The 14,579-nt window shown below is 37.1% G+C and overlaps 1 protein-coding gene across 2 annotated transcripts in view; it reads left to right on the top strand.

The window, feature by feature from the left end:
* The window catches only part of MYOM2 (myomesin 2), an 84,310-nt gene that overhangs the window by 64,188 nt on the left and 5,543 nt on the right, over window positions 1-14,579 (top strand). For both annotated transcript variants that reach the window (XM_082048030.1, XM_082048031.1), the window contains 8 exons: window positions 541-608; window positions 4,381-4,494; window positions 5,837-5,924; window positions 8,765-8,803; window positions 9,494-9,599; window positions 13,586-13,749; window positions 14,072-14,108; window positions 14,218-14,240. In XM_082048030.1, the coding sequence (XP_081904156.1) occupies window positions 541-608; window positions 4,381-4,494; window positions 5,837-5,924; window positions 8,765-8,803; window positions 9,494-9,599; window positions 13,586-13,749; window positions 14,072-14,108; window positions 14,218-14,240 (639 nt within the window). The remainder of the gene's footprint in view (window positions 1-540; window positions 609-4,380; window positions 4,495-5,836; window positions 5,925-8,764; window positions 8,804-9,493; window positions 9,600-13,585; window positions 13,750-14,071; window positions 14,109-14,217; window positions 14,241-14,579) is intronic.

Below are 14,579 nucleotides of genomic sequence, written 5' to 3'. Positions count from 1 at the left end.
GCTTAGAGACAACATCCAGAAAGAGTTTTTCCATCACCTTTCCAGGGGTAGAAGTTAGGATTGCTGGCCTGTATTTTCCTGAGTCCTCCTTGTCTGACATGGGACTTTTTTGGTTTGGACATCAAATTAAGTGTTTGGATACATTTGTTTATTCTCCAGTTTCCTTTGCATTAAACACATTTTTTTTGTAAACTTGTTTGTAGCTACTGTATTTCTTTCTTATGCTTACTTGGCAATTAGGCATAAACATATTTAGTAAACTAATTTATCTCACCATTTTACTCTGGGATACTACATGACTTGTACAAACAGAGATGAGCCTTAGGTTTCTAAGCTGTACTGTAGACACCTGGGTCAACATGATAAAACCTTACTATGAGTTTTTACTTCTAGAGCATGGGTAGTTCAGGAGTTCCTTCTCATCATTTTGGCATAAGGATGTTATAATATAATTGTCATTCTTTTCCTTTTTTTTTCACTGGATCTCTCTGATATTCTTTTATTCTACAACATATGCTTTAAGACAATTTTGTTTCTTAGGTCCTCACTTCTCAGTGTTTTTGTATTGGGAAGTTACAGAGGAATGTGAAGTTTTACTTGCTTGTAAGGTGAGAAAATATACTTTAAATAATTTGTTAGAATGTGTTGATTCAAAATTGAGGCAGGAAAATGTGAGGAAAGATTTTGATATTTTTAACATTAAAAGTTTCACATGAAAGCTTTATTTTTGTTACTTAGAAATATCTAAAATCAAAATTTCTGACTTAGTTCAGCACTAGCCTTTGTTAAAATAAAGAAATACAGGACATTCCTAAATGTGTTAGGTGATCTGATTATTTATAATAATTTTGAGCCATAAAATCAGTTAAACAAAATATTCATTTCTTAATGGTCCTTCTTCTTTCCTCAAAAAATAGCCACAGAAAGCACAAGTTCAAATTCTTTCCTCACCATTTTCTGATTTGGAGGTTCCTCTACCAAAGCATCTGTTATTTAATCAACTGTAACCAAACATGCAACGAAGGCTTCTGGAATTAAAGTTATAAAACACTATTTTTATTGTATTTGGCTAATGACTTTTGAACCTTAACTAGTGCTAATGTGCATGGAATTCAGAGTAACTTCTGCTATTAACATCTTTATATGCCATCTAAAGTGATACATTTTCATTTTTGTTGGTCTTCTAGATTGACTAATTAGAGGTCTGAATAACTAAGTTCATTGAATTCAACAGGCATGAAACTCTTCTTCATTGCCTTTTCCTGTAATATGGACTCTTTTCTATTAATTTTCTTCACTTCTTTTCAATAAGTTTTCCACTTTTAATTAGACTAACTTGAATCATTCATTATGAGCAATTTACATGCACATTACTGGGAATTTTTCTTTCTTTATTTTTGTTCTGCTCACTAATTAGGAAACCTTTAACCTCAACTTATCCCCAGCAGAACTGACCTGGGTGGTGAAGCCGCCATTCTGTGTGCCCCCATTTTAGGGCTCAGCACTCATTAGCTAACATGGTACCTTTGCTGGTACTGAGCTGCATAGCTGGAATATTTTATAATCTCAGCATGCATTTGCCTCAGGCTTGAACCCTGCTTGTCCTTTCATTCACATGGGGAATTAAATGTTGTTGAACCAGTTATACTAGTGTTAATTCTCTACAAATTAATCTGAAATTATCCTTCTTTTCATTGGCTGCTGAGCCTGTTTATACTACTGAAACTGTCAAAGGCTGGGTGTCTGATTATGTGCTTTTCACCAGTGTACTTTTTGTTCATAAGGTCAGGACATTTTATGTGAATGCAATCATGGATGTGGGCTGTTTGCACATTTGTCATTTTAACTATGCCATTGACCTTATAATGTTTGTTACTGTTAGTGTGTGACTGGTCATTAGGTTCACATGGTACTGTTGTTTATGCCTGTTTAACTGATATTTGTACATAGTAAGAGTCTGAACAATAAAGCTTGGTGTTTTCCTATGAACTTTAGATGCCTGACATTCAGGTTAGAAGTGTGGCTGCCTTGGGCTATTTCTGTGGTAATAAAAACATCCAAGGAACAATCTCTGCCTCCCCAGACCATATCATAACACTTGGTCCAGGTCTGTTTTAGGCTCTGTTTAGTGCAAAAATAGTTGTCATAGCTGTTTTTACCTCTTGAAAGAGCCTGTGATAATGTGAAAAAGGTATCTGTAAGACAATGCTTTTTGCCATGACTTTCTCAAAGGCCATGGCATGAAATAGGGGAGTTAAGAAATGAGGTCAACTGGATGGTTGCGTAAGGCAGAAGACTGACTGTATGATCCAGGTCCATAATGGTAATAATGAATAAATATGGATTGTGTTATAAGAGAGTATATAAAAATAATACCTTACCTCATGTGCCACTTATTTTCTATGTGATTAGACCTGATTGACTTTTGATTGACTTAGTATTTAAATATAAATAGCTGGTATTGATGACCTTGTTCTTGGTATGGTAGCCCCTGCATGTGAGAGTAACATGTTTGTCCATCTGAATGATAATTCGATGCTGTTTACTTTTTATTGTGTTTATTTTTCTTCATATACCAGCATCTACTATCATTTTTCTCATACTAAATTTCAGAAAGTTCAGAAGCTACCTGCTCTTGCATATCTTTGACCCTTATTTGTACTGTGTCTGTTAAAAACAAGAATTTTGGTGTGTGGCTAAACAGCGAAAAAGGTAACTTTTCATAGTAAATGTCAACATGAAATAACTTCAGCACTGAGAACTGCATATATCTGAAACTCAGTCTATTTATTTTCAGATTGAGTGCTAACAGTCTTGGATGAAAAAATTGTTGAAAAGCATTAAAGATTTGTTCCTTCAGGCTTTGTTCAAATAAAATTACTACTCATGTCATATGACTGCAGGAATAGCCACTTTGTAGTTGCTGGTAAATGTAAAATGCTGCTCACTTTTCTCAAGCAAGGCATTGCTTTGGGCCAGGCTGTGATCTCGAATACTCTGTCAGAGATCCATAGCAACCACTCTGGTTATTAAGCAGCAATATATGTGATTAATTTGGGCAGGTTTTATAGAGATGTCCAGGAATAAGTATAGGAGGCGCTCCTATTTGTCTAGTCACATCTATAGAGAGCTTTCATAGAGCTCTTTATCTACAGAATGACTTCTATAATGTGAAAGGGTAAGAAATTGGTGCATGTTTTTCCTCCAAGCAAGCCACTTGAAAACTATTGCAGATCTGTATTAATTTCTGGGCTGCCCTCTATCCATTTGTTCAGTTCTTTTTTTAGGGAAGCTGTTTAAAGCAACTGCCTGGGGACTGAGAAATTTCCTACCAGCTCTGTTGTTCCACCAGACCCATGCTGACTGGGAATTCAGGCTACACGTAGAAATACCATTGCATTTTTGGGAATTTTAGAAGGGTGTGAGGATAGTGAAGTCAAATAAACCATAGTGTTTCTAAAAGGGGAAAAAAAAATTATATATATATATCTAAGGTTTCTAAAAAGAGCTATGCTTTTAGCTTTTTTGAATTCACGGTTTGAGGTCATTCATCCAGTGATATTTTAAGTGTCTCCAATACACAATTTATATTTCAAAATTATAGCAGTACTTGAGGCATAGCTGTAGTCTATTTATGTATTACTTAGATAAGTTGCTGCTACTACAGCAAAATTCTGGCTTTCAAGCAACTTCTTTGCATTTGCACTACATTGTTCAGCCCCTTTGTGTTGGAAAAGACTGCAATTTGTAGGATTCCTCGAGTCTTTGTACTTCCCATAGGACACAATGTAGCAGAAAAAAAAAGGGTTTCTGGTTCGGCTCACAATTTTGAAGTCTCAAATGCTTTCAGAATACTAATTTCAGTTACTCTCTGTAGTTTAGCCCTGAAAGATACTACTTAGGTAGCTGGGATAAATCTGTGAATTGGCTGAATTCTCTCTAAGATATGGCCTAAATTCTCTGTTACAGCTCTCTGGAGACACATGGCAAACACAAAAAGATAAAGGAGAGTTCAGCAGCTCTAATTTCAAAAATATTTCTCACAGATATCTCTAGACAAAATATAGACAAAATACAACCGCATAGCAAGGGTATAAAAAACCTTTAAGGGAAGAGGTTGACGGGACTGCCTTTAGGGATTTGTCAGGGTTTGAAACTGTAAGATGTATACTTCTGACCAGTTCTGTGCTGCAGATAAATACCATTGGACTAAGATTTTCTTAGTAGGACTTGGTTTAAGTTATATTTTTACCTAGTTTTATTTGACATGTGTTACACCAAAATTGGTTTCTTATGTCGAAAGTACCTGTGTGACTAACCTACAGTGTGATACCTTTCTTCAGGACTTAGCCAGGCTTATGCTCATTTTCTGTTGTACAGGTCGCCAACACAAAGAAGGAGACTGTTTTCAAGTGGTATAAGGATGGTTCTGGGATTGACGTTGATGAGGTGCCTGATCTGCAGAAGGGGGAATGTCACCTCAGTATTCCCAAGGTACAGTATCACCTACTGATTAGCAATGACAGCTTCTGCTTGACACACTACAGGTTTGCCAGGCAGAGCACTAAACCACCTACCATGATGTCTGTGAACCGTTTTAAGAAAAGGCATATTTGCTACCCTTCAATTAGCTGCTGAGTAACGAATGCTTGTAAAATAGTATCTGTTTTTCCTATTAGCTCAGAGAGTTCATGCATAAGTTGCTTTAGTGTCCTTAGGTGAACTCTATCTCATTCTTTCTTATTGCTCCTTAATTTTTCGATTTGTTCAAGTACCTCAGTTCTGACAGTGTCTCAGTTTTATTGCCTGAAATGAATAGGGTTGAGGTATGTGGCTTCTTAAGACTTATCTTTGTGTAGACAGGATAACCTGACTCGTGTCTGAAGCCTTAGCTTGCATAGTTGTTATCTTCATCAAGTGCAAAACCCACCCTGAATCAAGTTTTTCTTCTTTCAGCATAAATGTGCATTCCATTTAATGGACTTATTTATTTTATTTATTTGCTTCGTATTCTTCTCATTTATATCCTCCATTTCACTTGCAAGAAGATACTGGGTTTCCAGTGGCTTCATTATTCATGTGTGGAATTTTTTGGAGGAGGGTGGTTTCTACTTGTCTTCAGTTTCTCTTGTTACTCGTCATTCAATTATATGATGCTTTTACTGTTATTTACTTGCCTGTGGAGTTGATCTAAGATTCAATAAAATAATCTTGAATCTCTATGTAATTATTTGTGTATTTTCCTTCAGGTTTTTAAAAAAATTAAAATAATTAAAATAAAACCACCCAAACCAAAAACCCCTACTGCCTTTAATGCAGCACCACTGTGTTAGATTTTAGAATGTAATCTCTCCAAAAATAATGAATTCATTATTTACTTAGCATAGATATGATTTGAGTACAGTTCTTTCATACAGCTGCTTAAATAGAAGCCACTGAGCTCATATTTGGACAGGTAAAGGACAGAGATCTGTTGTTATGTTTTATACAGAAAACAAAGCATTTCTAAAGCTTGTTAGGGTCGAAGCTACCCTCTGTTACATTTTATTATGCTACTTGGATTTTCTACTGACCAAGATCAATCTTGTTGTTCTTTTCGGGACAAGAGGAAAAACGTGGTTTCTCAAAACAATTGAACTGAAATCAGAATATATTTTAGCCTTAAGGACTAACTATAAAAAAGCATGCACAAGCCATTCTATCTCATCTCTGGTAAGTTTATTTAACTAGAGTGCAGTACAGTGTATGTTGTTTGATTTAGGAAATCATTCAGGGGTTGAGCAAATGTTGTAGTATTATCAAGTTTGTCAGTAAACATCTTGTGTTTTCCTTGTAGCTGTCACGCAAAGATGAGGGAGTTTATAAGGCGACACTATCAGATGATAGAGGTCATGATGTATCCACGCTTGAACTATCAGGAAAAGGTAACATTCAGTTTACTATATTGAAATAGCCATCTCCACATGTCCTCAATAGGTGTCAAAGCTCTATCTTCACAAATGGCAAGTTAGCAGACATTTTTTGGGGTCCTTTTCTCTCCTTATGTTTTAGAGGCCTAAACTGCAGATCACCAGTTTAGGGAGGGTGACACTGGGCATTGTCATGATTAACCTCTAGCACCCTGACAGGCAAGAAATAAATTAAGTTTCTGATCAGACAGACACCCCTATTATGTGAGATGTTTTGTAGACAGTTCTCTCTCTCAAATTTGTTAAGCTTTAATGTCTACTAAAAACCCTAAAGCACCAAAATGTTCAAAGTGTTGAGGTGGGACTCTCAGTGTGGACTGAGAGTTATTTTGATCATAAAATCGTAAAGCTGTTTTGTGAGTTAGCCCCAGTAGGCAGTTCAGCCCCACACCGCTGCTTGCTCACTCCCCCTCAGTGAGATGGGGGAGAGAACTGGAAGGGGAAAAGTGAGAAAACTCATGGGTTATAATAAAGACAGTTTAATAGGTAAAGCAAAAGTTGTGCATGCAGGCAAAGAAAAATAAAGAATTCATTCACTTCTTCCCATCAGCAGACAGATGTTCAGCCATCTCCAGGAAAGCAGAACTCCATCATGTGTAATGGTGACTTGGGAAGACAAATGTCATAACTCCAAATGTTCCTTCCTTCTTCCCCCAGCTTTTGTTGCATCATATGGTGTGGAGCAGTCTGAGGAACAGAAATAAAAGACCTTCACACTGTGCAAGCACTGATCAGCAATAGCTAAAACATTGCTGTGTTATCAATACTTTTTCAGTCACAAATTCAAACCATAGCAGCATACAAGCTGCTGTGAAGAAAGTTATCTCTATCCTAGTCAAAACCAGTACAATCTCCACACCTTATTCTATACCTTTTTCATTATGCTCGGATCCCACACTACCCAGTAGATACTGATTAGCCACCTCCTCCCTTCCTGTCCTTTGATATGTACACAGATATAATTCTCTTAGTCTATGGATTTTCAAATGAGGAGTATCCTGGCCCCTGGAATGAACAAAAGGTATTGTAGTTCTCAGTCTTAAAGTCAGGGGTCCTTCCAGAGGCTATACTTCAGGTATGGCAAGACTGTGCTGTGCTGGAAAGGTACACAGTGAAATGCATATTTTGACAATACAGTGTCTAATTCTGTTGATCCAGGAGGCCTTGAAAATGTCAACCAGCATAACCACAATAATTGCAGTGTTAATCCAAACAGTGGGTCTCCTGAACGTTGGATTTAGCCTTGGAACGTAACTAGAGAAATTTAGCATAAGCGAGGCCCTGAAAGACTGTGTATTATATGGGGCAAGCTAGTTCAAACCAAATGTTCATTGGCATTGAAATGAAGATAAATGCAAATAAGAGTAAAAGAATCTAGTCTAAAATGGACTGATGATAGGCATTTAAATAACCTTTCATATGCTATTGGATATCACAGTGAGCTACTGTAATTTTATGTATATTTAAATTTGTTCAGTAAAAAATAATGTTTGTTTACTTCTGAATCTATAGCAAAGATTGATCTATTGCCAGCATAATGAATTTTATGCAGCTTTGGTAGAGAGAGCTGCCCTGGGATTTTATGCTTAGGTTCCACCAACTAAACCGAAGTCGACATGGATTCATCCCACCTGCATACAGTCATTTGACTCAAATAATGAATATGTTCTGCAGGGCCTTAATAGAGGGAGAAAGACATATTAAAAAATTAATTCAATTCACCAAAGATCTTAACATTTTTTTTTTCAGCAGGTTGAGGAATTACCTGAAGTAAGAGGCAGAGGTGAATATTAGATTGTGTTCTTAAGCTGAGGTCTACGTCAGAAGGCTGTATCATCACCTGATAGTGTCTCAGACATTTTTCCTCTGTGTAAACTCTGCCCACTATTCTTTCAAAAAACCTTCTCATTTAGACAGTGTAGGCAATATAACCCCATTTCCCCAGTTGTCTGTAATGTAATCTAATGTATATATAGTATGTAATTAATGTCTTCTTGTCAAGATGCTAGTGGAAGCATACTGGAGTTTGCAGAGTGTTATGGAGTAGAATAATGATTTATTTTAGCAAGTTTCAAAAATGTGCAGATACAGATCAATACAGACCACATACAGAAGCAGTATTTTCTGAACTTCATGCATTTCACTGCCTTCCCTATTAATAAAATTCTCCAACCTTGAATATGCATTCTTCAGTCTAGAATGTGCATTCTTCAGGTTATGGTGCTTCTTTCTTTCTCTCTCTCTTTGCATCGTACACAGTGACACTGAATAGGATTCTTCTGGTACAAAAGGGTTCCCCACTCTTCCACCTCTGTCTCCAGGGTTCTCCCCTTCTGCAAGACAATCAGCTCTGTGGTATTTCAAAAGCTTGATATGATACCTCATTTCTTTCTCTTGCTGTTGAAGGGGTTTATGTTTGTCAAATGCCATCGTATAGGTAGCAGGAAAACTGTTTTCACCTAGAATGTGATCATTTCTCTTTCCCCTGCAATCTCCTCTGAATGTGAACTATCTAGTTTTAATGACCTTTCATTGTTTCTGGCTTGAGGGATAGAAAGACAAGGATTTGACAGTAGATAGCTGACTCCACACACAGTGGAGATACTCAGTGGCACAGCACAGCATTCATATGCCATACACAGTCTCTAATTTTTCCCATACACCTGTTGCAATTTTAATGGTTTTCTTTGCCTAAGGATGTGAAGATTTCCCATATCGCTTTAGTTAAACTGAACAGAATAAAGCTATATTCTGATTGAATTTTGATGGTACATTTTTTTTCTTTTTCTCTTCAGTGTATGATGATATAATTCTGGCATTGAGTGGAGTCAGTGGTAAGTAAATGCGGTCTTGGATTTTCATGTAGTTGTGTTTTTTTTTTGTGTGTGTGTGCTAAAGTCATCTGTGCCTAAGGCAGACAATTTTTATTGTAAGTGGGAAATTTCTGAAAGTCATGATGCTCTTATCATTACAGACATGTTATTAAGTTTCTGAATAGGCAGTTGACCTTGCTAATTGACACTATTAAAAGGGAAAAAGAGTATTATTCCACCTGGCTTCTTTGGTTTAGATACTGCGACAATGTTGTAGCAATCATTTTATTCCTGTTTCCCATTAGTAAGTGAGCCTTAATAACAAAGAGACCAAGACTCTGATCCTGCTCCCAATAAGATGTTGGGAGTCATTCCACTGAAAGAACAAGGCATGTACAAGAATAAAATTTTCTTTCAATTAGAATCATGACACTACTGTTTCATGGCATGACAAGCTTATTACTTCACAATGGATCTTGCTGGTCATAATGCTTGTATATGACAATAAAACCACGAACTTATGCTGAACTTTCATCTGACATAAATCAGCAGATCTCCTTTAAGAGGCATGAGCTATTTTCTCGTTGAGGTAGTTGAGAATCATGGCCAGATCTTGAATTTTTTTCATCCTGACAGTACAAGTAGTCCATTTGATTGTTTCCTGTTCATTCCACTATCCTCTTTGATCTGCATATATTCTATTTTACATAGGTAAGTCAGCCTCTCCACTGAAGATCCTTTGCACTGAGGAAGGAATAAGGCTCCAATGTTTCTTGAAGTACTACAACGAAGAAATGAAAGTCAGCTGGTCTCACAGGTAGATGAGAATATTTGTTCAAGGTGGCCTATACATTATCCGAGAAAAAAAAACAAACTATCTTAATGATTTACTATTTACTATGTTGTGGCATTCATTTAGTAACTGGACCACATTAATGAATTTCTCTTTCCAGCACTTCATATTCTCTTTTCACATAGGTAACACACACAGTAAAATAAATTTTAACAGAATTTTCCAACACCTATCAGGAGGGCTCTAACAGCCAGGAAAAAAGAATCTACAGTATTTCAATCTCTTATTCAACACAGGACTGCTTGTCTTCCACTACATTATCTGCATGGTTCAAAGACAGAAAAATATCTGAGCATAGTTCTCTCTTCAGGGCTGTCCTTGTCTTTAAATGAAATTCTCCTCCAGTACTAGGTCAGTACCAAGGACCTGCTCTCACAGTTTAATAAAAGCCTGTGTTAAGAACTTTTTTTTTTTTTCCCAAACTGATAACATGTTAAGTACCCCAAAATATTTTAATTCTGTTCCTCTTCTTTGAAAAAATATTTGATGGGGCACAGTATACTTTGAGAATAGTCCTTAGAGATGAGAACGTGACCAGAGATGAACTTTACAGCTCCCAATAGTTTTCCACCATCATGTTACATTAGTCTTTGACTTTAGAGGCACTTGTTATTAATCTGTGTATTTACAGTTACATGTGTGTTCAAATGCATTTCTATGTCAGGCACTCTTTTTTCGGAAACCACAAGTAGGGTTTGGAAGGATTTTAAAACTCTTCAAGCGATTTAAACTTTCTCATTCCTTGGTAGCCCACAAAGGTGACACACAGTGAGCTGGTCTGTCTTGGACAGGAAGAGGCTGGTTTATCAGCATGTTGTCCTAGTTGTGCAATGCTGCCCAGCCTTTGATTTCTATGAAGACAGAAACACAAGAAAAGTGCCAGTGATCATCAGGCTCAGGGAGCTTGAGCAGACTTCTGCAATGGTGTGCAGCTGTGTTCATAACCCAAGCTTTGTATTCAGCAAGTTCTGTTTTTTTCTTTCAGTAAATGTGGTATTAATATGATAGAAAGGAAATTTTTTTTTTTTTTTTTTGCCTGTGCCTGTGGTTCACATAATTATAAAACTAGAGAATGCTACATGGCTAATATGGAAATACCAGTGTGCATATTTATATTTATATTTATATTTATATTTATATTTATATTTATATTTATATTTATATTTATATTTATATTTATTTATATTTATATTTATATTTATATTTATATTTATATTTATATTTATATTTATATTTATATTTATATTTATATTTATATTTATATTTATATTTATATTTATGTACAAGCAGCTGCCCTGCTCCTAGTATTTCAGATTTTATGATGTCTTACATGTTCATTGTCTTGAAGATCATTCAACACAGATTTTGAACAAATAAAATTTTGACTCTTCCATGAATACAATGATTAGAAGCCAGAGCCATTAAAGCTAAAACAAAGACTAAAATAAACAAACAAACCAACCAGCCTCCCCCAGCCTCACCAAAACTCCCAGCTCTATTAAATGGAGTTTTAGCAATATTATTCCTGGAAAAAATGAAAGGCTAGAAAATCCAGTTGTTTTTTTTTTTTTCTACTGATGTCTGCACATCATGAAACATGCCATGCTAATTTCTAGCTAGCTTTGAATTATCCACTATACTGCACAGCAGGAACATAATACAAGTTCTAAAGTCAGCATGCATCATCCACTCATGGCACAGTGGGGAATATTACGTGTAGTATTTTCTAATATATAGTACTTTCTATCCAGGTACCTAACTTGGTATGCTGAACTCAATGTAGTCCTTTTACGGAAAGGGAAATAGTAAAAATTCCTTTTCCCCATCAAACTAACTCTCCAGCTATGAAGCGAAATCAGCCTTGTCTGGGCAAATAAATTAACTGATCAAAGAGAAGTGAAAGCCAACTTCATTTTTGAAGAATTCGAGCTAAAGATTTTTGGGCAGGAAGGACGGCAAGAAAGATTTCTTTCACTAATGAGTGGAAGCCGGAACTTGTCTGCAAACCATTGAAAGTGGTCTGGTTTACATGCTTTCCCTAAAGAGCTTTTTCTAGTTCTACTCTTCAGGACAGATTATGGACCAGAAGAACCACCGATCTGAATCAGTAGGGCATTTCTTATATTTTTAGCTTAGGAAGAGATGATAGACCAATAGAACAGAAGCATAATGGAATCACAGAACAGTTTGGGTTGGAAGGGGCCTTTAAAGGTCATCCAGTTCAACCCCTCTGCCATGCGCAAGGGCATCTTCAACTAGATCAGGTTGCTCAGAGCCCCATCCAGCCTGGCCTTGAATGTTTCCAGGGATGGGCATCTACCACCTCTCTGGAAATCCTGTCCTAGTATTTTACCACGCTCATTGTAAAAATTTTCCTCCTCGTGTCTAGCCTGAATCTCCCCTCCTATAGTTTAAAATCATTACCTATTGCATCGTAACACACCCTGCTAAAAAATCTGTCCCCATCTTTCTTGTAGGCTCCTTTTAAGTACTGAAAGGCTGCCATGAGGTCTACTCACAGCCTTTTCTTCTCCGGGCTGAACAACCCCAACTCTCTCAGCTTGTCCTCATAGGATAAGTGTTCCAGCCCTCTGATCATCTTAGCGGTCCTTCTCTGGACCCTCTCCAACAGGTCCATGTCTTTCCTGTACTGAGGGCTCCAGAGCTGGATGCAGTACTCCAGGTTGGTTCTCACCATAGTGGAGTAGAGGGGCAGAATCACCTCCCTTGGCCTGCTGGCCATGCTCCTTTTGATGCAGCCCAAGATACGATTGGCCTCCTGGGCTGCAAGTGCACATTGCCAGGTCATGGCCAGTTTTTCATCCACCAGTACCCCCAAGTCCTTCTCAGCAGGGCTGCTCTTAATCACTTCATCCCCCAGGGATACCAGGGGTTGCCACGACCCAGGTGCAAGACCTTGCACTTGGCCTTGCTGAACCTCATGAGGTTCACATGGGCCCATTTCTTGAGCTTGCCCAGGTCCTTCTGGATGGCATCCCATCCCTCAGGCATTTCAACTGCACCATTCAGCTTGATGTCATCCACAAACTTGCTGAAGGTGCATTCGATCCCACTGTCTATGTCATTGATGAAGATAATCAACAGTCCCAGTACGGATCCTTGAGGGACACCGCTCATTACTGGTGTCCATCCAGACATTGTGCCATTGGCCGCTACTGTCTGGGTGTGAGCATCCATCCGGCTCCTCATCCACCAAAAAGTACACCCATCAAATCCATACCTCTCCAATTTAGAGAAAAGGATTTTGTGGGGGACCATGCCTAAGGCTTTACAGAAGTCCAGATAGATGACATCCCTAGCCCTTCCTTTGTCCACTGATGTAGTTAATGGTACTGATTTTTTAAAGACTTGTCTATTAATTTTATGTAGTTAGAAAATATTCTTCATATCTTGTTCTAAAAACAAAGGTGTATTTTGTCTTGATGCAAGATTAATAAATTCAATGCAAATCTTTTATAGTTTTATTAACAAATTGTTGAAGTTAATGAAGTTAAAGATTTTATTCCTGATCAGAAAAGGTTATCTGCCTCAACTTTAGCATTCTGATGTATTCCGTGGTAGTGTGTATGAAGTGTACAGTATGAAATGTACAGAATGCTGAAGTCATGGACCATTTTCACATACAGACACGTATGTGCATATAGATATAAACACAAATGATTGTGTATGTGGAGAGAAAGAGAATGAGAGGAGGGTGAACAAATTAATCTTTGGAATGAAAGATCAAGCTAGTGGTTCCAAAGCAAGAACCACTAGCAAGCAAAGAATCTCCTGGGAAATTGCTCCTATTAGTTTTAATTCTTCTGTAGTTTAGGAGTATGTTGCCCTTTGTAACTTTTTATAGATTATCTCCTATTTAGAATATGGAAGAAAAGAATGTTCAAACTCATTTTTATATATATATATATATTTTTTTTTTTTTTTTCCAGGGAATCTAAGATTTCTTCTGGTGAAAAGATGAAGATTGGAGGTGGAGAGGATATTGCCTGGCTGCAGATAAGTGAACCCACTGAGAAGGATAAGGGGAACTACACCTTTGAAATATTTGGTGACAAGGAATCCTACAAGCGCACACTTGATCTGTCTGGGCAAGGTATATTTTATACTTATATGGCAACTTTTCATAGATTAAGCAGAATCAATAGGCAATTATCAGAGGAATGACAGTAAAAACAGAAAGCCTTTGGTCCGAAGCAGTTGCAGTTTCGTGCATAACTGTTGTGATCTTTTTAGTCTTATATCTGTTTTCACCACCAGTGGCAATGGGTTTCAGGGGGCTGGTTTCCCATTTTGGTACTGTCTAACCCTATATGGGTTTTAAAAGAGTTCTAACATGGGTTTCTCTAAATGTTTATACTGACCCCAAGTGCAAATTATGCTTATGGAAAATAACTCTCTCAACCATTTCATTACAGCTTTTGATGACGCATATGCAGAATTCCAGCGACTCAAGTAAGCACTACATTTTTTGCGTTTTAATGATGTAATGAGAGTGTCTTAACAGAAAAAAAAAAAAAAATCATTAATAACATTATCTATTTCTCTTCCTCAACAATTTTAGGGCAGCTGCTTTTGCTGAGAAGAGTAAGTTTGTTTTACATTTTATCGAAAGTGTTCTACAATGGAGTCTAGTATTCTCTTTAAGACATCCATCATGATATGCTGGCATAGCTTTCAGAGTTCTGTGGCTGCAGAAATACCCTGTTAGCACATAATATTGAAACAATAAAAGTAATTTGTGGATTTATTTGGTTTTAATTCCAGTGGAAACCCACTACAAGTTTTCAATATTTTGCAAGCCTCCACTGTATCTGCTTGCGTCTACAGAGGTTTTGTGAGGTGTGAGCTTCTGTGTGTTATACAAGGAGGCGTTGACTCTGAAAGCTGCTGCTGATAATGAATATTGAGATCTACCTATTAAGT

The sequence above is a fragment of the Streptopelia decaocto genome (genome assembly GCF_964273445.1).
Source record: "Streptopelia decaocto genome assembly, chromosome: 3".
In the NCBI taxonomy this organism is placed as follows: domain Eukaryota; kingdom Metazoa; phylum Chordata; class Aves; order Columbiformes; family Columbidae; genus Streptopelia; species Streptopelia decaocto.
This window is presented reverse-complemented; position numbering and strand designations above follow the sequence as displayed.